General features: G+C 45.1%; 1 protein-coding gene and 1 long non-coding RNA gene across 2 annotated transcripts in view; one reads left to right on the plus strand and one right to left on the minus strand.

Annotated features, from left to right (window-relative positions):
• LOC130704945 (uncharacterized) overlaps window positions 1-25,552 on the plus strand; it is a 276,914-nt gene that overhangs the window by 123,791 nt on the left and 127,571 nt on the right. The window lies entirely within an intron of this gene.
• Window positions 14,212-14,508, minus strand: LOC103012711 (40S ribosomal protein S27-like). The gene has a single exon (XM_028167621.2). The coding sequence runs from the start codon at window positions 14,399-14,401 to the stop codon at window positions 14,243-14,245; it is 159 nt and encodes a 52-aa protein (XP_028023422.2). The 5' UTR covers window positions 14,402-14,508; the 3' UTR covers window positions 14,212-14,242.

A 25,552-nucleotide genomic window follows, 5' to 3' on the forward strand; every position in this document is an offset into this window, starting at 1 on the left:
ATCTTCAGGTTCATAGATGGGATTGATCTGGCATTGACTTTCCAGTTTTCAACTATATTCATGAAAACCATATTGGGTTGATGCTGTTGCCTTTAGTGGTGATATTTTCCAATAAAAGTAGCACATTATCAGACAGATTTTCTTCCTATGAAAGACATATTCTGAGACTCTGGAAAAGCACTACCTTTCTGGGAAAGAAGCAGGAAGAACGAAGGGGACAAAGCCCCATTCCTCACGAGCCATGCCTCTTCCTACACTTCCAAAGGCCCTTGGCTTTGTTCCTCTCAATACCCTGACACCATGACTCCACTTGCCTGGCCAGGGACCCGCCTGACTACCCCAGGAGCTCACAGGTTCCCAACAAGAAAACAGAACTGGGGACTGAGGCTGCAATCCTTAGCTCCCGGAGCTAATGGGCCGAGCTGATGCCATCTGAAAGACAGGGGCCTTTGTGTTTCATTCTCCTGAACTTCCTCTTTTTTTGGTATTGTGTCCACTTGACTCAGGCTATAAATCCTTGTGGCTGGGGTAATCAGCCCCTTTACCTCTGGGGGTCTTAGGCATAGCCAACTTCTCTCCCATTTGTCTTCGAGTACAGTCATTCATTGAATAACTACTTACTGAGCACTCACTGTATAAACAGATGACTATTAGACATTAAAAATTCAGCAGTGAATAAGAGGCCCTTGGCCTTAAGGGGAAGGAAGGAAAGACAGACATTAAACCATTTACTAATACAATTAATTGTTTGACTTCTGTGGGGCACAGGGTACCTAGTTCAGGAGGCTAAGGGCAGTGGTTTGAGAGCACAGATGCTGGGGTCCAACTGCCCAGTATGGACTGAAGTTTCAATTCTTATCAGCTGTGTAACCTCTGGGAAAATTCTGTGGCCTCTCGAAGACTCCATGTCTTCATCTGTGAAGGAGTTGGCAGCAATGACACCCAATTGATGGGACTGCACGGTACATTCACTTAGTAGGCGCTTATAAAGGTCAGCAATTATTAAAAGTCTGGGGGAGTCCGCTCGGACCTCAAACAACATCTCCAAATAGAGGTGCTAGAGCCACTCCTGCGGGACCAGTGAACAGGTGGCCCGAGAGTGGTTCTGGGACTCTGAGGCCATATCACCAGCCTTGGAGAACAGCGCTCTGTTGTTATGGGGTGTGCTTAAACTTAAGTCATCTGAGGGATAACCTGGGATAACCCCATGTGGGGAGTGGGGTACTTGCCAGATGAGGAGACGGCCACCTGATGATCTGGCTGAGTGCTTATGCTGCTGCTTCAAGAACAGAGCAGCAGAGTGTGGGGAAATTTACTAAGTGTAAGGTGTGGGGAAACTTACTAAGAGGAAGTGGAAAGTGTAGCGAGGAGCAAAGGCTCAAGTTGGGGCAAGCTGCCTGTCCACCAGCTGCTGGGCAAGGGTCCGTGTTCCCCACGAGCCGAGTAGACTTGGGGAGCATAGCTGGGCTGGTGTCGTCTTGAAAGGACCTCAGCTAAGAGGACCACCTGCCTGGGCAAAGAGACCCCAGGGAAAAGAGCTACAAGAGTTGAGAGTCCTGCTAGGGTACAGGCTGAGGGGCTGGCAGGAAAGTGCATGGCCCCCATCAGTGAAGGGTGAAATTGTAAGAGTTCCTTATATATTTTGAATATTAACTCATTATCAGATATGGTTTTCAAATATTTTCTCCAATTTTGTAGGCTGCCTTTCACTCTGTTGATTGTTTTCTTTACCGTGTGGAAGCTTTTTAGTTTGATGCAATCCGTTTATCTATTTTTGCTTTTGTTGCCTGTGCTTCTGTTGTCATATCCAAACAATCATTGTCAAGATCAATGTCAAGAAGCTTTTTCCTTATGTTTTCTTGTAGTTGTACAGTTTCAGGTCTTACATTTAAGTCTTTCATCCATTTTGAGTTGATTTTTGTATTATCCAGCAATCCTATTTCTGGGTATATAGCCAAAGGAAATGAAATCTAGATCTTGAAGAGATATATGCACACCCATGTTCATTGCAGCATTATTCACAACAGCCAAGATATGGAAACAACTTAAATTTCTGATAAATGGATCAAGAAAATGTGACATATACACACACACATACACACACACACACACACACACACAGTTGACCCTTGAACAGCTTGGGAGTTAGGGGCGCTGACCCTCCATGTAGTTGGAAATTCACGTATAATTCATAGTTGGTCCTCTGTATCTGTGGTTCCATGTCTGTGGATTCAACCAACTGTGGACCGTGTAGCACTAAAGTATTTACTGTTGGAAAAAAGTCTGTGTATAAGTGGACCTGCACGTTTCAAACCTGTGTTGTTCAAGGGTCAAATGTGTGTGTGTGTATATATATATATATATATATATATATATATATATATATATACATATATACTACACACACACATATATACATATATATGAATATTACATAATGAAATGATAGAATATTATTCAGCCTTAAAAATGAAGGCAATCTTGCCACTTGTGACAATATGGATGAACCTGGAGGACATGTGCTAAGTGAAATAAGCCAGAGAGATAAATATTGCATGACCTCACTTATGTGTGAAATTAAAAATAGTCAAACTCATAGAAGCAGAGAGTAGAATGGTGGGGAGGGGGAAATGGGAAGATGTTGGTCAAAGGGTACAAAGTTTAGTTACGGAAGATAAAGAAACTTTGGAAATCTAACGTACAGTATGGGGACTACAGTTAACGACACTATATTATGTATTTGAAATTTGCTAAGATGGTAGATTTTAAGTGTTCTCATCATAAAAAAAAAGAACAAAGAAAGAAAATGGTAACTATGTGAGGTGACAGACATGTTAATGAGCTTGATTGTGTGACCCTTTCATGATGTATACAAAATATCGTGATGTACACCTTAAATATATATGATCCCTATTGTCAATTCTACCTCAAAAAAGCTGAAAAAAAAATTCGGAACAGTGCAGTTAACAGGACCAGAAAAGAATCATTGCTCACATCTCCCTGCATCCTCTGGGCAAGACTCATATTTGTGATCCTTCAGCAAAGTACAGAACAACATTTGAAAGAGTCATGGGAAGCAGTGTTCATGGGCAGCACCGTGGAGGACGGATGCAGTGTCGTGAGTGATGCTGTGACCGGCACTAAATCCCAGTGTTGCAAGAGGATCTATACTGTTTCAGTACAAACAGGTTCCCAAGAGTCATAGCCATTGTGAGTACTAAGGCTGCTCTCATTTTCTTGTGGTGGGAGATGTGAAATAAACCAGGAGCGGCACATGTGACAGTCATAATAAGGCAGGTCCTTGAGCTGCCAGAGCACAAGGAAATGGCACAGTGTTTGGAAAGGACAGAGGCAGGAGCCCGCTTCAAATCCGGATTCTCCTACTTCCTTCCCATGGTCTTGGGCCAGTTGAAGGATGTCTCTCAGGGACATGAGAGGACACGTGGTGTGGACCACAGCCAGGACCTAACAGGACTCATTGGCTGAAGGCGGACCAGCTGCTGCCTGGGATGTTGCCTGAAGTACTCGTCTGTTGGGATGGAAGACGGACTGGGGACAGAACTCACCTGGACTCTCCAGAGACTCACAGTGGGACTGCTCTTTCCCTCTAGCTTCTCCTCATGTCCCAGACAGTCTCCGCCAAGCTCAGGCCAGGCCCAGTCTGTATTCATTCATTCATTCATTCACTTCAACGATTCCATCATGAATATGACAGTCTCTGTCATTCATCTGAGAAAACTTTATGCAGCACCTATCATGTGTCATCACTGTTCTAGGTCCAGGGACTACAGCTGTGAGCAAAATAGACAAAAATCCTTCACCTGGCAGAACTTGAGCTCTAATGGAGGGCAATAATAAACAAGCAAAATATATTGTATACTAAATTGTGTTAGTTACGATGGAGAAAAGAAAGCAGAGAAGAGGCAGGTGTTAGTAGATGCATGGGGGGGGGCTCTGTTTTTTAATAACATGTCACTGAAAAGGGGACATTTCAGCAAGGACCTGAAGGAGGTAAGGGAGGAGCATTCCAGGCAGAGTGGATAGCAAGTGCAAAGGCCCTGGGGCTGCAGCAAGCCCAGGGTGATTGAGAATAGCAAGGAGGCCCTTGTGGATGGAGCAGAGAGGATGCAGGGAAGAACAGTGGGGGATGAGGACAGAGAGGAGACAGGGTCCAGGTTGTGTAGGCAGACCAGTGGTTCTTAACCTTGGATGTGCATTAAAACCACCTGGGGAGTTTTAAAAATCCTGATGCCCAGGCCCCACCTCATACCAGAATCCCATTAAATCTGAATCCCTGGGGGTGGGATCCAGGAATCCGTATTTTAAAGGTCTCCCAGGAGATCCCAGTTCTGTGCAGCCAAGACTGAGAACCAGAATTTGGGCCGCTATGAGGGTTCTGCTTTCAACCAGCAGGGAGTATGGAGCAGAGGGGTGGCCTTATGTGACTTACATTTAATGGGATCCTTAGGTTCGCTGAGTTGCGAATAGATTGCCAGGGACAAGGGTAGAAGCCGGGAGACCTTGAAAGCAAGCTGCTTCTCCACTGAGGGCAGTGCTTCTGGGGTTCAGCTATAGACTCAGAGGAATGCAGCCCACCTGGGGTTGTCTAAAAAGGGGTCTTTTTTTTAAAAAATAAATTTATTTATTTGTTTTTGGCTGCATTGGGTCTTCATTGCTGCGAATGGGCTTTCTCTAGTTGTGGTGAGCGGGGGCTACTCTTTGCTGTGGTGCGTGGGCTTCTCATTGCGGTGGCTTCTTTTGTTGCGGAGGATGAGCTCTAGGTGCATGGGCTTCAGTAGTTGTGGCATGCGGGCTCAGTAGTTGTGGTGCAAGGGCTTAGTTGCTCTGCGGCATGTGGGATCTTCCCGGGCCAGGGCTCGAACCCGTGTCCCCTGTACTGGCAGGCGGATTCTCAACCACTGCACCACCAGGGAAGTCCCTAAAAAGGGGTCTTAAGAGGCCTGCATGAGGGGTGGGCACTGAACTAAGTGGCCCACCGAGGAGGTGAGGCATTGCCCAGGTCAAGAAACTACAGTAAGAGAACCCCACTGGGGATGTGCAAAACTTCCACAAATATGTCCTAGAAGAGGGAGGGTCACAACTGTGGGTCCCCCCATCCAGAGGCCCCTGGGACTGGACCACCTCTGCAGGGACCCATGGGATCCTGTCTACACTGCCCCTCTCCTCTATCCCCTGCTCTGACCCTGGAGGGAAGTGAAGCTGGGGAGTAGAGGAGGGGGTGGAATGAAGAAGTAAGAGACTGCCCCTCCGCACCACGCCAAACACACAACATACACTCCAGAAAGCTGGCCTGGTGGGCAGAGAGGAGGGGTTCTAAGTGGATCAAAGCATGGAGTATGGAGTATTGTTATTAGCCTAGACTTGACTGTAATAATGTGATTATTACACCAGGCAAGACGGTGTCAATACTGAGATGAGACTTCCTCTCACTGCAAGTGACTTGGAAGGCGATGGCAGAGTACTGCAGTGAGATCCAGGGGTGGCGGGGACCAACCAACACGGGAGCCACCAGCCACATGGGGCTATTTCCATTTAAATTAGTGAAAATTAAATAAAAGAAAAAACTCAGTTCCTTGGTCACATTAGCCACATGTCAAGTGCTCAATGGCCACCCGTGGCTGGTGTCTACACTAGTGAACAGTGTAGACATAGAACATTTCCACCACCACAGAAAATCTTATTAGAAAGTGCTACTCTAGGGAGTGGGCTTGAGGAGCCCAACCATGGGAGAATGTATGAAGCTGGTTTCTGCCCCCATTTTACTGAGTCTGGATGGTTCCATGTTAGTTAAATTTAACAGTTATTGAAGATTAGGGAGGGATTATTTATTTTTTAAGAAATAGAGAGATGGGAGCATGTTAATATTCTGAAAGAGAAAGATATTACAGAGAGGGAGAGAGTGGTGACGTGGGGGAGGGAGGGGTGATACAAAGGGCAAGGATGGTGACCATCTGTCCTTCCAGGGGGAAATGGAATTGCAGGTGTGCATTTCCTTAATACTTAAATGTTCTGTAAATGGAAACAATAATAACCAGGAATCGCACTTGCAATACCTCCGCTGTACTTACAGAGCCTCAGGCAGGATATCTGACCCATTATTGTCAGCACACAGAGGGACCACGTCCCAAACCATTCATCTGAGTTCCTCTGCCCAGTCACCGCTTCTTCACTGTAACACTTGTATGGCATATGAAAACTGTATTTGTCTCTGCAGACACATCCAGAGAAAGGCTGTGTAGGCTCCCATGAGTTGTCAACCACAGAAGCTAAGAGAGTCTTTCCGTACATGCATGCAAGTGTGTATGCCCATGCTACACAACAGGCAGAGTAGGGGCACGAAGTCATTCAATATTTACACCTCCAGGGCTCATAGGATGAGGAGTCAGTGGTGGTAGAGATGTTAAACATGACCATGTCGGGATATCCAGTGGAAACACCCTCCGGCACGCAGGGACAGAGCACGGAGCTGCAGAAGGAAGGCAGCAATGCACTGCTTCACACCCAGAGCAAAGCCACTCTTGTAGAAACAGTCATCAGTGGAGGCCATGTCACAGGCTGCCTTGGGCAGAAGCAGTTTCCTTAGCTACGCTTTGGGTAAAGAGTCGGTACTCAAGGTGCATTTTGAGCCTGCAAATAAGCATAGAGGTAAGGTGATTCTGCAAAGCGTCACAAACCCCTAGACGAAGAGAGGGGCTCATAGCCTGGACTGGCTTGGAACAAGGAAAACATGGGACATCTTATAAAGGAGCCACGGATGCGGACGACACAATGAAAGAGACAAGGGAGTAAAAAGGTGACTCTCTCATCCCCAATTAGCTGGGGGTCGCCATGTCTTCTCGCGGGAGAGATGGATTGGAAATGATTGTCAGCCTACCATGCTCCGTATCTTTGTAGCTGGGGCTGGATTTAAGTCTAGGTTTTTCTGACTCCTCCTTCCACTAAGCCAGGCACTTGAGAACTGGAAAGTGGAGAGGAGGGAGGGGAAGATTAATCTGGAGACTTGTGCTCACATCTTTAGCTTGGTTTCAGTGTGATTCTGCCTTTAACTTAGCATTAAATGTAGTTTCCATTCCACACATGGGTTCAACCCTTCTCAGCCAAACTTTCTTTCTTCTTTAAAAAGTCCTAAGTCAAGGGACCCCTCAGGGTTGTGAAGTGTGTGTCTGACCTTGGTGAAACAGCTCTGTTGTCATGGAAACTATGTAGCAGGAAGTGGACAAATCAGCAAGTGGCCCCACCCCACTCCCTTGTGTTTCAGCCGGGGGGCAAATGCCTGAGGTCAGGGGCCCTGCATAGGGATCCCAGCTCTTTGCTTATTAATTATATAGCCTCGGACAAGCGTTTGCCTCTGTGCCTTGTTTTGTCAGATGAAGAGTGCGGATAATGATCACAGCCACTTCTAGTGTTTTGCAGTGATTTACAGGAGTCAGTTTGTGTCTGTGCCAGATACGAGGTCAGTGCTCTCAAAATAGTAGCTCTCATTTGTACGTTATGACAGTCTCAACCCATCAACCTAGGGCTTCAGACTCCTGGGAGTGGCCTGTCTTTTACCCTCACAAGCACCCACGGTTTGACATCTCTGAATAAGATGGGTAATTACACCAGGAGGAAGAAAATCAGAGCTCTAATGGGAAGACATGATTTGGAACACGAACTCTGTGTCTGGAGCTGTCAAACTGTTTTGGCAGTTGTACTGTGAACAACGGCAAAAGCAGGGGCCGCTGGTTTGCTGCCGTGCAATGATGAATTCCTAGCTTTGTTTGGAATCTCGTCTTGAACTGCAAGAAGGGAGGCAGTATGATGGGAAAGACCCAAGCTATTGTGTTGCCCTTGCTCAGCTGCCGACCTACGTATGCCCTTGATGTTACCTAACCTTACAGGGGCCAGCTTCCCCATTTGCAAAATGGGTTGATAGGACCAGGTGGCCTCCCAGGACCCTTCTTGTCTGTGATTCTGTTACTCCGTGAAATAGAGAACACGGCTCCAAACCCCCTTCTCTATGAGTGATGAGCTTTATTTCTTTATGGGGGAGGGGGAAGTGTGTGTATTTCTCTTACTTAAAGAGTAGTAGAATACGGTGATATGAAACTGCTAGTGTCCTTGGAAACAGAGAAGATGAAATTTTGAGTTCTTCATTTTTCACCATTTTGAGTTAATACACAAATGTGTGTAACCTTTCCTAAAATTTGACACTCTTTCCTAGCACTTATGGATTACATAAAGCAAAGATCTATGCCCGAAACTCTTGTCTCTGTAATATGAAAAATGCAGGGGTATATCCACTCACAGCAGAAACATATTACCGCTTTTATGTGGACTTTTCATTGAAAAGATTGAGTGGGATTTGGACTCTTTTAGAGACTATAACACGATTTAGTAAGGAGTGGGTGCCAGTGGAGGATTGCAGAATTGTCTCAGGTCCAGACTTACATTTTGGGGCATGACAAAGGCTTGCTATCTGAGTGCTATAGACCCCACTCTGGGACCCTCAGACACCCTAAGATATCTCAGCATTTGAGGAATCTGTCCGGTATCTGACACATAATTCTCTCCTCTGTGTCTCAGCTTTTCCCTGGACCCGGTCTTTCACCTCCCTTGGCTCCCCTTTGTCCAGTCCTGCCCTCTCCAGCCCTCACTCTAACTTCTGAAACCTCCACCAGAGTCCACTTACCCAGGAGAGCTGGGAGCACTCATCCATCTCATTTTTCTCTCATGCCTGAAGTGCTCTTTTTCCAATACCTGGGGTTGGGTAGGCAGTCTAGTCCAGCGGACACTGGGTTCCAGAGTAATAGGGGCCACTGGTCAAGAGAGTGGCCTGTGATTAGCCCAGGGCTGAAGCTGAAGTACTGGGTGGACCATTTGTAGAGGAAACATGGTGATGGGGGAATATCTCCAATTGGACAGCATGCATAGCCTCGGGCAGACTGGTCCCTGGGGAGCAGCACTCTGGTCTTGGTTTGACCTTCAGGGGGCATCCTCCAGGATTCTAAGGAAAAGAGCTGCCAAGTGTTAGGTTATCTCTCCTCAAAAAGTTAGACATGTGGGACTTCCCTGGTGGTCCAGTGGTTAAGACTTTGCCTTCCAATGCAGGGGGTGCGAGTTCGATCCCTGGTCATGGAGCTAAGATCCCACGTGCGTCATGGCCAAAAAACCAAAACATAAAACAGAAGCAATATTGTTAACAAATTCAATAAAGACTCTAAAAATGGTCCACATCAATAAAATATATAAAAGAATTTAGATTAAAGAAAAGAAGTTAGACATGGAATGATCACATGACTCAGGAATTCCACTCCTAGTAAATACTCAAAAAAACTGAAAACAGATGTTCAAACAAAAACTTGTACATGAATGGCAGCAAATAACCAAAAGGTGAAAACAACCCAGGTGTCTATCAATGGGTGAATGGATAATACAATGTGGTATATTCATGCAATGGAGTATTATTTAGCCATGAAAAGAATGAAGCCCTGACACATGCTACAACACAGATGAACCTTGAAAACATTATGCTAGTGAAAGAAGCCAGATGCAAAAGGACACATATTATATGATTCTATTTGTATAAAATGTCCAGAAGAGGTAAATCTATAGAGGCAGAAAGTAGATTAGTGGTTTCCAGGGGCTGGAGGGAGGGAGGAGTAAGAAGTGACTGCTGATGGGTATGGAGTTTGGTTTGTTTTTTGTTTTTTGTCTTCGAACTATATAGAAATGATGGTAGTACAATGTTGTGAATGTACTAAACAACACTGAATTATGCCATTTAAAATAGTTAATGGTTAATTTTATGCCATGGTCATTTTACCTCAAAAAAAAAAAAAAAAAAAAAGGATGCACTGAGAGACTAGTTATGTTACTGGAATGAGAACCCAGAATAAGGATCACACTAGGAATGGGTTTGGCTATGCAGATAACAAAAATCGTATTAACAATAGCTTAAATAAATGAGTGTTTATATTCCTCACTCAGAAGTCTGGGGTAGGTGGCCCAGGAATGATATGGTGGCTCAACAGTGACATTGTGAACCCAAGCTCTCATTCTTCTGCTCCACTATTCTTAATATGCAGGGTTGTTATTTCTTTTTCTTTTTTTTTTTGTATTCATGCTTTTTGCCTCATGATCACAAAATGGCTGCTGCCATCCCAGCCATTACATCCATGGAAGGGCAGGAAGAAGAAGTTGCAAAGAGTCAAAGGGGCATTCCAGTCTGAGTCAAAGAGTCAGACTTTTAAAATAAGCTTTCTTGGAGGCTTCTTCATCAACAACAGAATTAGGTCAGGTGGTTGCCCATAGATCCATCAAAGAAGGTGACTTGGGAAAAAGCCAGAAGCATAGGGGGTTGGTTCAGTGAACTAATGACATCTATACAAAGATGCAAGAAGAAACCTAGAGCTTGAACGACACGGAGTGGGAGTAACCTGGAGGTCCTCATCTGCAGGAGCCTGGATCTTGCCATGGCAGGGTTGGCAGTGGTGAACTTTGACTTCAGGCAAGGTCAGCATTATTCAGAGCTTCAGCCTTCAGGGAAGGGGCACTGTTTTTCCCTGGGGAAGTCTCAGAGGGAACTTGATTTACTGATTTAAAAAAATTTTAAATTTGGGTTTGCAATTGTGTTTTTAATTGTTGTGTTTGATCCGTGTTAACAATTAGAACACAAACTAAAATCCTTTAGCACTTAGTGGAAAGTAGGGAACTGATTTAACAGCATACTCACTGGAAGAAGGGAAGATGGACTGCTTGGGTAATTCCTGCCTCCTCAGAAGCCAGGGCAGAAAGAATCCTGAGCTCGGGGCTTGGTGGCCCCAGCGAAGAGATGCTGAGGAGACTCAGCCACGAGATGCGGTCAGTGTGTCTGATTTCCTATACGCACCTACTCTGTGACCTTCTTGAAGCCAAGTATCGCATCTTATTCATCTCCATTTCCCCAGAGCCTAGCATGACTCTCAGCACATAGTAGCCCTCCGTTAACATCCATTCATGTTTTTAAGATGGGATGAATCTTTTGACTCTCCATAAACATAGCCTCAACCTGGCATCCACAGTCCAGTCTTCTGTTCATTTCACTTTCCTCGGCAAGACCAGCTCTGGTGACAGGTGGAAAGCAGAGCTATGTTTCTGTAAGAGCTTTTCTTCCCAACCTCAGCATGGTAACAATTCCCTCCTTGAGCCCCCAGATGGGTTACTGTGGAAAAACACAGGCTCTGTGGTCAGAAAGCAGTAGCTTCCAGTGACTGGATTTGAAAGCCCATTGTAAACCTATGATGAGTCAAGCAGGTGGCCCCGGTTCGAAGCCAAGTCAATCAAAGGAACAGAGTATGAAGTGCACAACAGGCTCAATATATGTAACAATTGAGTGTACCGTAAAGTGAAGGGAATGATTTTAGTCAATGAATTATTAACAGTTTGGAAATTAGACTTCAGGATGCATTAAAAGCGTTATTTAAAAAACTCATAAGAATGTTAGAATAATATATATGTTGATTTTTAAGTTCCGGTCAAAGGCAGAATTTTAAAGATTGATTGGTGCATTTGACAACCTAAAAGTTTAAAGTTTTAGTTTGGCAAATTACCACCATAAGCTAGAAAAAGAGCTTAATATGAGCTGAGGCATCTATTTGCAACATATATTACAGAAAAAGGTGCGATCAACTTAATATATTGAGTGTTAACAAATCACTAAAATAATGATTGCCCTGGTTATAAAATGGGCAAAAAAACTTAACAATTTGCAAAAGAAGAAATGCAAATGATAGGGAAACAGGAGAACAGGTCATTATCACTACTGATTAAGGAAATAAAAGTTTAGACAGGAGGTCATTTTTTACATTTTTACAATTTTCAAAAATTGGCATTTTTGAAAAAGACAATGCCAGTGTTAGAGTTTGAGGAAAGGGGCATTTGCATACACCGATTTAACCTAGTACAACCTTTTTGGAGTGTGATTTTACAATATTTTACTATATATATGTGTGTGTGTATATATATGTATATATGTGTGTGTGTGTGTGTATGTGTATATATATGTGTGTGTGTGTATGTATTTGTATATATATATGCCTGAAAATGTTCTTATTTTTTGAGTCAGAAATTCCATCTGTAGGAATTTACCCTAAAGAACAATTCTGGATGCAGGCAAAGATTTATTTGCAAGGATATTCATTACATCATTGTTCATAATAGAAAGAAATTAGAAACAACCTAATTATCCAATAGAGGAATGGTTAAATAGAATTTGGTACAGCAATGCAATGGAGAATTATGGGACAATGAAAAATAGTGTGGAACACAGGGAAACATGATTAGAATACATTAGAATGCATTAGAAAGTGAAAAAGCAGATGTATAATAGTGTGTATGATTCCATTTAAATGTGTATATGAGTGTGTGTGTGTGCACACGAGTATACGTAGAAAGAAAGGTAGTTATCTTCAGGTATTGTGGGTGACTTCTCAGTAAGTTTCAGTGTTTTTCATATACAGTTTTCACTCATGTAAGCAGATTTAGAAACAAATATTTAATTTAAAAAAACCCCTGAACTTAACTATTTATTAACTGTGTTATCTTAGGCAAATTACTTAACCTCTCTGAGCCTCAGTTTCGCATCGGCAAAATTTGCATAATAGTATCAATCTCTTAAAATTGTGGTGCAGAAAAAATGGGATAATATATATGAAAGCTCCTGATCCATATTAATCACTCAATAAATGCAATGCCCATTATTTTCTCAGGGATATTCTCTCTCCCTTATCTAAACGTGTGCACAGGAGAGGTTCTAATATTAAGCTGTTCTATTTTACAGTGACTTTAAATTAATGTCTTTTTTTCTCCAGATGGATTTTATTCTAAGTCTGTGGGGTTTTCATTGTAAAATGAAAAGGTTTGTTTCTATAACTTTCTATTTAAAGAATAATTGCAGCCGTTTTCCAATTTGCAGAAAAATTGAAGTCAGTGCCTAGGAATTTTTTCAATTTTCATTTTTCCACTCCAAAACCACATCAGAAACTTGTCCTTAAACATTTGTCTCCTGCTCCCAAAATGATCATAGCAGAAACTCCCATGAATGAGAATCTGTATTAGCAAAGTCACATTTGGTTATTTGAACAGAGCAGGGTCTCTGCAAAGCAGATGCTGACTCTGTGGATGAAACCAGTATGGGAAACACTTCATCGGAAGGAGCGTTCTCTCCTAGGTGGAGATGTGAAAGCTCCTGGTTTCCCCAAAGTTATAGGAGAATGGAGCAGGTACCCACCCAAGGGGTGGTCATTAGCTGGACTGACACGAATCCACCCGCCCAACTTCACAAGGAGCCTGTAGGTTAGGTTTCTGGGGATGTAGTGTGTGATTGTTGCGTCATGCACCTTGGGGGAAAACCAATACCCTGAAAAATCGGCAGCTCTTTTTTTAAATTGAGCGATAATCCCTGGCAGAAATTAGACCAAATCGACAATTCCCATTGATTATGCTTTTAAAAATATCAAACTCCATTTTAGGAAACAAGGCATTTCTCCTCCAGACTGTTTTGAAATGGCCCTTTGCCAGCTTTCTGTGGGTTCGTTAATGACCTCATTCTGGTATCGGTCAGGCCCACCTCTTGCAGGCCTGGCTCAGCCACGAACCTCATTAGAATCCAGGTCTGTGTTCCTGGCAAACAGCTGCCTCTTGCGCTTGAAAACTGATGGGGAGAAAAATGGTCCCTGCAGTTCCTATCAGCCTTAAACAGAAACATCTGCTCCTGGGGAGCCTTTTGCTGGCTCGGTTTGCAGGGAATGCGTTCTGGGGGTGGGCGAAAGCACTGTCTCCCCGCCCCGGTGACGTTGGCCAGAGGGAACCGCTCGCTGCAGGGGACTGTGGGCCCTGGGAATAGTCCACCTGCCAGGAAAAGGAAGCTCCCGCCACACGTTTTGTAAAGCTTTAAAAGCACGTATCTGGACTTAAAAGGGAAATATTGCCCTGTGGTGAAAAGTGCTCCTGAAAGGAGAGAGAGAGAGGGAGAGAGGGAGAGGGAGGGGAAGGGGGAGGGGGAGGGGAGGGGGAGGGGGAGGGGAGAGGGAGGGGAGGGAGAGGGAGACAGGGAGGGAGAGAGAGAGAGAGAGAGAGAGAGAGAGAGAGAGAGAGAAAGCTGATTGAATACAGGAGTTTTGAGTTTTTGTTTCTCTTTTTCTTTTTTATCCAAAATGTGTTTATTGGGATGGTTCCCCATTCATCTTGATTCCAGGGGCTTTTAGTGCTGCTTCCGTCTGAAGGAGCAGCCTTCTGTAAGCCTTGCTTTGCCTCCTGTGGGCTGGCAGAGGACGGTAGAGCAGCCAACACGCAAAACTACTGTCTGTGCATGGCTAAAGACGGTGGTGATTTTATAGCATCCTGGGCATTTCACATCCATGAAATAGGAATTGGGGCTCTGCACCAGGCGCTTCTTCTTGTGTTTCCTCTTCTCCTCTTCTGGAGAGGGATGAAGGAGATCCTTTGCTAGAGGCACGTTCTCGTGGGGAGGTCGTCACCGTCGGAAAGCTGTTTCTCTTTTTCCATCAGCCGAGCCACATATGAAGATTTCTGGTGTGGAGGCATCCTCTGAGTCAGATGGTTTTCTTTTATCCGGCTTTATTTGTCATCAAACCACATTTCTCTGTGTTTAGGCACAGATTAAATAAGGTGATGTAGGTAAGAGGCCTCACCCAGAGCATGGATACGGTAGTCCTGGATACCCCTTCCTCCTTGTTATCTTCCGAAGGCTCTTAGGATCCTAATTTCTTCCTTTCTTTTTGCTTTTGGACGAGGACACTGAGGCACCCAGAAATTAATGGTTTGTTTTAAAGTTCTCCTTTTGGGCTGTTAACAGCGCTTTGTTCCTGCATCCTTTGAAGGATTTGTTTAAATCACACAAATCGTGGGCTGTGATCCTAATGCAACTTTATGTTTGCCTCCCTGTTCTGTGGGGCTGGCTCTTTCCCTGCCAGTCAGTGACCTCTGGGCCAGGTAGGGGAGAAACACTCTCATGGTCACTCTAAGTTATAACACAGAATCCCAGTCCCACAGGATAATCAAAGGTCACAACCTGAATTAAAGTTGATCAAACCCACACTTCTATGTTGAGCCTGGTGCAGACAGGACATTCGGGGATGGGGTGGGTGTCATCGCATCTCTTTCCCTTCTTCTTGCTTCTCCTCCTAGCCCTCCTGATCTTTCTACTACCATCTCCTGACCCCTGCATGGTTGGCGTCTGAGGAGGAAGAGGAGGTAAGGGGGGAGCCGCACAGCCTGTGTGCCTGGAACTCAAGGGCTGTGATGTCACATTTTCTGTCCTTGAGGAGGTTTAAGGGGGTCTTTCTCTTGGGGGCACTTTTGTGGGGTTTTTGCATCTTCAGAGACCCTGATCTGATTTCTGAGGACCTCTCAGCTCTAGTTCCTTTGATGTGAGTGATGCATCTTCCTGGGTCCTGTTGCTTACTCTTTATGTGACCTCTATACTTCCAGGGGTGCCTCTAGGTCTTTCTGTGGAGGTCCATTGCATCTCTAAGTGGCTCTGTAGGATAGGATCTAAAACCCTACCTGGTCCATGGGAGATGCCTGTATGTTTTGTCCTGTATGCTTTTTCGGCAGAGAAAGAACCCGACTGTCACCACGTTTCCTAGGGTTTGTCTATCAGGGACTGGCTCACTCATCTCTCACCCTTTGTATTTCTCAGGTAGGAAACAGACACCAGCCCGTTATGTCTTCCAATTTAGGGGCTATGTATTAAGTGCTTTGGTGGCTTCTGTTGAAACCCCATAGCCCCCTTCTTGAAGCTCAAGGTGAAGTATAGACAGCCCCATGCCCCAACCCTCGCCCTTGGTAGGGGCTGGGATTAACAACACAGCAGCTGGTTCTAAAAATCCTTTCTTAATCTCCTTTTCTTGAAGTCTCTGACATCAGGCTTGGGTTAGGAGATAGTGTCCCTTCCCCTTGGAGGTAGGGCTGGGGTTGGGACTTAGCATAGCTTTCTCCCAAGAAGTTGTCTTCAAAAGTCCTCCCTAATCTCCAACTCTTAACCCTTGTTATGAGTGAGAGGTTTAGGAGTTGTTAAACTCCTAAAATTTAGATCGCTCTTTGGTAAATTCTGCATGTGCCTTGGATCTCCTTTGGGACGTGATATCTGTGGTCTTTGCTGCCTTGTTTGAGCACACGCTGTCCTCTGGCTATACTGGCTTCCTGTTTCCCCACTTGCTTCTGAGCTCTTAGAAGGGGGATTTGGGCTTGGTTAACCTCTATCTTAACAGACATCACAGGGCCCAGCGCCTGGTAAGGGCTGGTGCATTCTTGCGGGACCAAGGAATAGGTGCGACAAATTCTATTTCACTCAATAACCAGTAATTTATGGAGCAAATAAATGATCAAAGCCTGGGCTCTATGCTGGTGCAGAGGGAGATATTATAACATATGCCACAGGGTGTGTTTTCAGAGTGCTTCCACACTACTAGTGATGACTTGTTATCGGATGTAAAAGCATCAGCGAGTGGCTGGTTCAGGGCTGGGGTAGGAAAAGCACAAGATGAGCCCAGAATATCTTGGTGCCAACAAGTAAGAAATTGCTTTAAATAAAACAACAGGGTCATGTCAAAAGGACACAGGAACCAGCCTGAAGGAGCTCCCAGGGACCAAATCTGAAACAAGCTGAGCAATGAAAGAAGTGATAGAAATGGATTATAATACATGGAATAACACCAATATCCAGGAGTCCACACTGGCATCCATTAGTAGATCATTAAATACACAAACTGAAGAGGAGGGAAAGTGAATTCTTACACTAGAATTCTAATTATCAAAGGTAGAAGGAAGGAACTCAGGCACACTCCACAGTAATAATTGCTTCAGGCAAAAATAACCAAAGGATGGTAAAATGAACGGGCAAAATGTATGATGAGAAACAGGGTATTCACATAATCTCAATGTATCTCCTTCCAAGATACTTAGTAATTACAAAGGGAGGAGCAGTAACTTTACAGTGAAGCCAGCAAGGTTCCAATTTATCAAGCGACCGAAGTTAAGCTTACTGGGGTGAGATACATAACGACATCAGGTGTGTTCTGATCCGATGTACCAACCAGGGCATCCTCATTCACGTCTGTGGTCCTTTTGCTGAAAGATACTGAATTTAGACACGAGGGGGCCTCAGAAAGATCCAAATTTGGGAACATTCTACAAAATAACTAGCCAATACTCTTCAAAAATATCAAGGTCATAAAAGACAAAGCCTGAGAACAGTCTGGAACTGGAGGAGACATAACAACTAAATACAATGTGGGATCCTGCACAGGGTCCTGGATCAGAAAAAGAACATGAGTAAAACACTTGGAGAAGTTTGAATAAGGTCTGTAGATTAATTCATAGCATGTGTCAATTTGGATTCCCTGATTTAGATCATTGCACTGTGGTTGCATAAGACATTAATATTAGGGGAGGGCAGATGAAGGTATATGGGGATTATTTGTACTGTTGCTGAAGCTTTTTTAAAAAAGTCTGAATTTATTTCAAAATTCAAAGTTAAAATATAAATTAAAATTTAAACGGTGAACTTTCCATAGTGACGTTCACTGCCCTTTGCAACTTGCCCAGGCTCCACACCCCTACCCTTCATGAACCAGCATGAATAGTTTCCCAAACTCCAAGTGCAAGTGAAGACTTAGGTCTTATTTTCCCATGCAATTGCTTAAGAGCCAACATGCCTTATTTCCAGGAAGTTAGTATCTCTCTCTGAAGCTTGTCCCAATCTTGACTTTTTTGAGCATCACAATCCAAAATGGAGTTGGTTTAACCCCACATCCACATTCAGGATCGTCAGAGACTGCTGTTGCTTCTTAGGGCCACATGGTGTCGTCATTGTCACTCTGTCCTGCATAATCTCCCAGGCTGGGAGAGACCCCTGGGAATATCTGCCCATTGGTTGGCTTTTGGTGGTCGTGGTAGAGAGATGCCCTGGTCTTGGGGTCAGAGGGAGATGGTGGTGGGATGAGGCGTGAGGGGAGGGGAGGCCATCACTCCTCAACCACATGGATCCCTCACTCTCCCTCCCCACTCATTCTGATGCTTCTGCCCCTGTACGTGGGCTTCTCATGAGCCTTACCACCATTTCCCACCTCTGCATCCTTCGAGGGCCATCTCCAAGCTCTTAACCCCTCTTTCATCTGTGTTTCTGAGGCCCTTCATTATACATCTTAGGACAGTGTGTTAAGTTATTAGCATGACTTGAATGGTGAGCTATATCTGTAATCTATAATCCATGCATTTGTATCTGGACATCCTAGGTGTCTTTCCCTCCCGCTGTCTCCCCCACTCAGAGACATATGGTGAAGCAGAAACAGAGACTCTGAGAAAATGCCTTCTTGGGTGTGGAAGGAAGATTCTCCCTGGAGAGTTTGCAGGGCTGTTTCCTGTTGTCTGGCCTGGGTGACCCTGGGCCTTGGGGAAGAGAGCATGGGAGGCCATGAGATGAAGAGGGAAAGGATCTTAGAGGATGAGCTGGACAGTGGGTGGAGGTATGGCTGTCTTGTGTGGGATGGAAAGGGGACCCTTACCTCCTGCCCAGATGTAACTGAACAAACCTGGGAATTTCTTCCTGAGTTCTGAGCCTGAGAGGGGGCACACGGGACTCCATCATCCATAGGACCCTCCTTCGCTCAGTGGATCAGGGCCTTGTGGAGAACAGGGGCTGGGTCTTTCCTCCGTTGCTCCCTGGGCATGGTGGGGGGTAGGGTGCTTGGTAAATATTGTTGAATTGCACTGAGAGGCAGAACTGGGAATCGGGGCGCTCACTGAATTGGCTGGCCCCCCTGCCAATGAATCATGCTCCCTTTTTATTGTTTCCTCCAACAAAGACATCAGAAGCCCACAGAAAGGGGACCTGGGAACGTGGGAAGCCTCTGCAAAGCCCTCAGCTTCCTTCGGGATGGGTGTAAGCCCACTCCTGGGGCTTGGAGCTGAGATGGGGGCTGCCAGGTGCTGCCCCCTCTCTGGAGACACACGCCAGCTCTCTTCTGAGCGCTGCCAGTCAGTATATCATTTCAAACTGCCATTGATTTTTATGTCTTCCTACACTAATTAGACATGTTATTACTAATCTTTGGTAATCACCACAAGAGGCTTGTGGAAAGTCTCCGAGATTTCAATCTAGATTAAAAATAAGAAACATTATCACCTCTGGGAAAATGCAAAGAAAGCACATGTTATTTTAATGTTTAAATCAATAAAGCTGTCCTGCTTCTGTTTTGTGCTAGTATTGAAATTTATAAAAATCCCGTTTAAGTTTCCTTCTGTCCATCTCATCCCCACGGGGGCGCCCAATTGATTTCTCTGAGGGTATCTGACCGGGGCTACCGGGGAAAGACTGCGAAAGACCCACGCGCCTTAGGGCTTGATTGCAGAGACCTTGGGAGTGGCGGGGCGGGGGGGGGGGGGGGGGGGGAGGTTCAAGGGAACCAGTTTCCAATCCTTTATTTTGATTTCCATTGATTCCTCTTATTAAAGAAGCGTTTGAACACACAAGAAAGAGAGAAAATCCTTTCTTCCTTAATTAATCTCTCTCCCAATGGTTGGATGGCAAACTTTAATTGCAAAACAACCTGCCTGCCCCGGGCAGATTAAATCATGGGAGGGGCATAGAGTAGGGAGAGGAGGTGAACATCTTAACCGAGGTCCTGTCACTGGGGAGCAGAGAGAAGAAATTATCTTCGAAAGACGAGAACGCCATCTAGCCTATTCTCTCAAACAATTGAAACAAACGTGTTGACACAGAAAAAGAAATGAGCCTACTTTAATGTTCTGCAGAGACAGACTGTAATTTGTAATACCTCTGATCAGAAATTGAGGCGCCACATGGACCTGAAGTGAAATAAAGCACAGTTAACTTTTTGCCAGGCATAGTGGAGAGGGAGGGCGGGGGACGAAACCCATCTCCGTATGACATTGCCACAGCTATGTTTCTGGCATCAGAACGGGGACAGCTTGTGCACCCAGAAGGGTGCCACCGTGTACCACAACTCGGGAGATGGCCGGCTTTTCCGTGCCTGCTGTGTCTGCGGAGAGCGGTACCCAGCTAGTTGCGAGGCCAAGGGGCAGGATGCATTTGGCAGCTCCACTCACCGGCCTGGGAGCCCCTGCTCCAGGCTCAGCTGTACCAGAGTGCCTGGCGCAGCAGAAGAGCCTACATGGCTTTTGGTGTGAGTCCAGCTTTATTCCTGGGGGAAGATCCCCTTATTTCTGAAACCCCCAGGGCTGCTGCAGTGCCTGCACATGCTTCTGTTATTATGCCCCAGGCATTGTTTTCCGTATCTGTTTCCCCTACCAGACAGTGAGCTCCTTGAGGGCAGGGGTTACCTGATAAAAATGATGATGGAAATAATTGGGATGATGATACCATCGTTCCTATATATTGAGCACCCACTATGGGCCAGCTCTGATTTAGGCACCTTACTTACCTTTTCAGCAGCTCGTCCACTATCCCAACAAAGTAAGGTGTCTTAGTCTGCTTGGGCTGCTAAAACAAAATACCATAGGCTGGCAGGCTTAGATAACAGACATTTATTTCTCACAGTTCTGGAGGCTGCAAGTCCAAGATCAGGGTGCTGGCAGATTCCTTTCCTTGTGAGAGCCCTCTTCCTGGTGTGCAGGGAGCTGCATTCTTTCTGTGTCCTCACATGGGAGGGAGAGAGAGAGAGCGAGCGAGTGAGCAAGTTCTCTGGTCTCTTCTTATAAGGGAGCTAATATTGTTTTGAGGGCTCCATCCTCCATAGCAGTAAGTATCATTATTGTCATCTATTAACAAAGTAATTGAAGTTTAGAGAGCTCCAGGGACTCTCCTGAGGCCACTTAACCATTGGGTGGCAGAATTGGAACTGAACCCAAACTTTCCACCTCCGATGCCGGTCCTTTTCCCTCCTGGCCTCACCGTGTCCTAAGTTGAGCCCAGGTCCCTGGGTGCTCAGTGATGTTGCTTGAAAGATAGAGTGTTTTATTTGCTTCTGTGACTTCTGTCTGCTTATGATTGTGACCATGTACTGTAACTCCCAGCTCCAGTGAGGTCTCCCTGATGGAAAGACTCTAGTGACCCCCCCAGACTTTTTCAGTGAACCCTAGTCTCACTCAGAGACTCAATCACCTCTATTGACAAGGAAGGGAAGGCAGCATTCATTAGACTTACCATCAGCCAGGCGCTTTTTGGATTTTATTTAAATTGCCATCATCGTCGTCATAACCTATTTTTACAGAGGAGGAAAGTCTCAGAGAGGTCAAGTGAGCGATGTGTACAAGGTCTTGGCAGCTGGCAAGCAGCTAAGCAGTAACTGCAACCCAGGGCCGTGTTATTATGATTTGACAACACCTCCTTTATTAACCTCCGGGGCATTTTGTGAGAAGACGGGGGGGTTCCAGGCTCCGTAAGAACCAGAGGACCCCACCCCTACCCCTTGCAAGTTTTTGAACTTGAGTCTTACTTCCCTAGCTGTTGCTTGGACAGCCTGGTGGCACCCAACTCAACATACATGTGCTCATGCAACTAAGTTCAGGCCAATAGGATGTGAGTGGAAGTACCTCCAACCTCAAGCAGTTTGCCCCAAACTTCCTCAATTTCCCTGTTCTTTGGTTAAATGTATATGTGGAAATGCAGCAGCTTCAGGCCCAAGATTGAAGATAAGGGCCTGGGTCCCTGAGGGACCTCGTGGCACAGAGCCTATCCACCCTTCCTGGACCGTTACATGGAAGAAAAATGCCCTTCTATCTTGTCAAAGCCACAGGATCCAGGGGTTTCTTGTACAGCAGCTTGCTTGGTCATTTCCCTTACCCCTCCCCTGCCTGTGGCGATGGCTCCATTCAAGCTTGATGACCTCCTTTGACGTGACCCCTCTCTCTACTCCTGCCCCCTACAGGCGATGTTGAGACATTAAATCACTGGACACATTCTGAGAAGATGGAAACATCCAGAAAATGAAATGTTTGCCATCTCAGTGCATAGGAGGAAACCAGGATGTGTTGAGCTCTTACTAATTTCAGACACTTTAATAAACTTCATGACTAATTGTGTTACTTCAATATTACTCTTTAAAAAAATTTAAAAAATTTTTTTATTGAAATATAGTTGATTAACAATATTGTGTTAGTTTCTGGTGTACAGCAAAGTGATTCAGAGATATAGATATATTCTTTTTAAAGATTCTTTTCCATTATAGGTTATTACAAGATATTGAATATAGTTCCCTGTGCTATACAGTAGGTCCTTGTTGTTTATCTATTTTATATATAGTAGTGTATATTTTAATCCCAAGCTCCTAATTTATCCCTTCCCCCTTTCCCCTTTGGTAACCATAAGCTTGTTTTCTATGTCTGAGAGTGTTTCTGTTTTGTAAATAAGTTCATTTGTATCATTTTCTTTTAGATTCCACATGTGAGTGATATCATATGATATTTGTCTTTCTCTGTCTGACTTACTTCACTTAGTATGATAATCTCTAGGTCCATCCATGTTGCTGCAAATGGCATTGTTTCATTCTTTTTTATGGCTCAATAGTATTCCATTGTATATACATACCACATCTTCTTTATCCATTCATCTGTCCATGAACACTTAGGTTGCTTCCACGTCTTGGCTATTGTAAATAGTGCTGCTTTGAACATTGGGGTGCATGTACCTTTTAGAATTAAAGTTTTCTCTGGATACCAAAGTTACTCTTTAATGACCTTTGAATAGAGTTCACACTTGGCTCCCTCAAAGCCTTTCTGAATAAGACAAGATAGAGCAAAAGCATCATGTTGGTGCAGGAAAGCACAGACGCTTGAGTTCAACGAATGAGACCCTCTCCTCATCTCCTTGTGTGCCCACCCCTCCCCCTCTGCTGTCACCTCCCACTGTTTTTACCATTTCTTCCCCCTGTACGTACATGCCTTTGCCCTTGCAGGTGCCACTGCCTGGAATACCAGTGGCATCTGGTCTACCAGAAGGCCCTAAGTCGTCCATTGAGACAAGCTCAACACTGTTCCTCTGTGAACTCTCCCTCCCTCCCCTGCTCTCTGGCACAGCTGTTTTGCCCCATGCTTAGTGATTCTGCTATGCAGATTCTACTACACAAGCCAGATACCTGCACTGTGGCTCTTTGCTATCCATCCCATGCTAGAATATGGGCTCTCCCAAGGCAAGAGCCTCATCTCATTCATTGCTTTGTGTGGGTCCGAGCACAGTGTTTGGCTCCTGGGAGGGTCTCAGTGAATACTGAATGAAATTGTAATCCTAACAACGCCCCATTTGTAATTAGAAAATCTGACTCACAGACACTCTGACTTTCCCAGAACAAAGGTATTTAGTAAGTACCAGACTTGGGTTTTGAACATAGATCTGTCTGATGCCCAAATCCATGCTTTTTATATCACCTTACAACTGCCTTTTGATATCCCTACCAAGTAGAGAATGATTTCCTTTCAGAAGGAGGGATTTTCTGGATTAAAGGTGTCTAGACATCTCTCTCATCTTAACGCGGATTTATTCAGAGCAAAGGAGGATCTCCCTGACTGGTGGTAAAACTGAAGTCAAAAGCAGCGGCCGTCACTCTCCAACACCCTCATCTGTACAGCTGCCTGTACAGCTCCCTTCCTTCCCTTTGTAAGGACTGCGCACGGAACGGGGCTTCCCCTTTGGCAGTTCTGGTCTGGGGAAGGTGAATTTATTTGAGGTCATTGGCCACAGAGAGTGTCTCTTGCTGTGGCCACCATCTGGGGACTTAGCAGGTACTGTCTGAGCTGTATCCAGTGCTCCAGCAGGTGGGCCCGTGGCTAGTTTGGCTGCCACCAGCCTTGAGTTTGGAGTGCCTGTAAGTCAGGAATGGCTTTTTCTTCCGGTTCTGACTTTCTTTCTCCCAGCAGACGTTGATTTCAGTTGGCCCAGGGTCCGGTCCATGCAACTCCCTGGTGTTCCAGTAAGCTCTCTACTTCCTCAACCAGCCTGCTCGAAGGTTTCTCTAAAGCTTGGCCTTTGTTCTTTCTACCCTCAGCCCCATCCTTCCAGCTTTCTCCTGTTGTCCCTCGCGACTGGAATGTCAGACACAGGACATCACTGAGGAGGTATAAGGCAGGGCCCTCTGAGTGATTAAAGCACCTCAGGGTTTCCCAGAGGACACACCTCACTGTGGCCCTTACACATTGTTAGTTTTTCATCCCATGCTAGATTATGAACTCTCTGAAGGTAAGAGAGTTCTTGTTCATTGCTTTGTGTGGGTCTCAGCAGAGTTCCTGGCACCTCAAAGGGTACCAGTGAATACTGGATGATAATTGTCATCCTAACACCAATCCTATGAGACCCACATGACTATCCCTATTTATATGCTGGCCTTTGAACTGTGGCCTCTGGGGAGGAAAGGAAGCTGGGACTCATTCCCAGATATAATTATCTCTCTAAATTCTCATGACAACCCTTTGAGAAGGCAATTTGCTTGTGCAGTTTTTAAAAATCAAGAAACCAAAGTTTAGAAAGGTTGAAAGTCCCCCAGCTATCGGTGGCCAAGCTGAGAGATTTGAACCCAGCTCTGGCCGATGTCAGAACAGTGCCCTTCACCGCACTGATTCCCTCCTCTGCTACCCCAGCCTGTGTTTCCAGAGCTTCTGATGCTCTGATTCCCTTGCATGGGGTCCTGAGCCGAGGGCTCCCGTGAGAATATGCATCCAAGCATGAGAAGCAGAGGCGTTAAAAGAAGGCTGTTGCGAAATTTATTCTGATGCCAAAAGGGGGTCTTGAGAAGGATTTAAAGAGCAATTGCGCAGCTCCTTGTCCTCCACTGATAAGCTGCCTGTGAACTGTAACATATGCAGCACGTAATGAATAAGAAAGAGATTTATTATCGTGTGTCATATTCGGTTAAGTACTTTCTATGTAAGACAAGTCTTTCACTTGTACATATTACATTTTCAATGCGTTTTCAATCATTTTCAAGCCATTATTTTTAACTCCTTGGATTATATTGATGGTAAATTAATTACAACAATTACAAGCCCAAACCCCATATTGTCCAATTATAATTTAATTCATTTGAGCTCCTCTCTTTGAGTTTGGATAAAAAGCGAAAGTACTTTAGAAAATCGTGTCATTTCCTCTAGAATCCTGTCGTTGTGTTCCATGTTTCCATGATGGTTTGAAGAAGGGTTGAGGATTCAGCAGGGTGTTGGGAGTTGGCTGGCTCCCAAGGTGACACCCTGCAGGGTAGCCAGCAAGCCTAGGTTCAGATCTGGATTCAATAATCTGCTGGTTTTTGTAACCGTGGAGAGGTTACTCAATCTCTCTGCGCCTCTGTTTCCTCATCTGTAAAATGGGGTTAGTGACAGAGTCCCTACTGCATGGGGCTATTCTGAGGGTTAAATGAGTTACTATAGCTAATCCCCCTGGAACACACAGTGAGCCCTGAATAAGTGTTGGCTGTATTTATCATCACTGAGCTCTGGGGGAAGAATGGCAGGTGGGTTTATGTCATGAGCCAATTCCAATCCATGAGTGGTGCTTTTCTGGAGCTCTGTGTGAAGGCAGACC

The sequence above is a fragment of the Balaenoptera acutorostrata genome, chromosome 15 (assembly GCF_949987535.1).
Source record: "Balaenoptera acutorostrata chromosome 15, mBalAcu1.1, whole genome shotgun sequence".
In the NCBI taxonomy this organism is placed as follows: domain Eukaryota; kingdom Metazoa; phylum Chordata; class Mammalia; order Artiodactyla; family Balaenopteridae; genus Balaenoptera; species Balaenoptera acutorostrata.

Coding starts and splice junctions, on each gene's coding strand:
- LOC103012711 (XM_028167621.2), bottom strand. CDS start 14,401: ATGGATGTGAAATGCCCAGGATGCTATAAAATCACCACCGTCTTTAGC.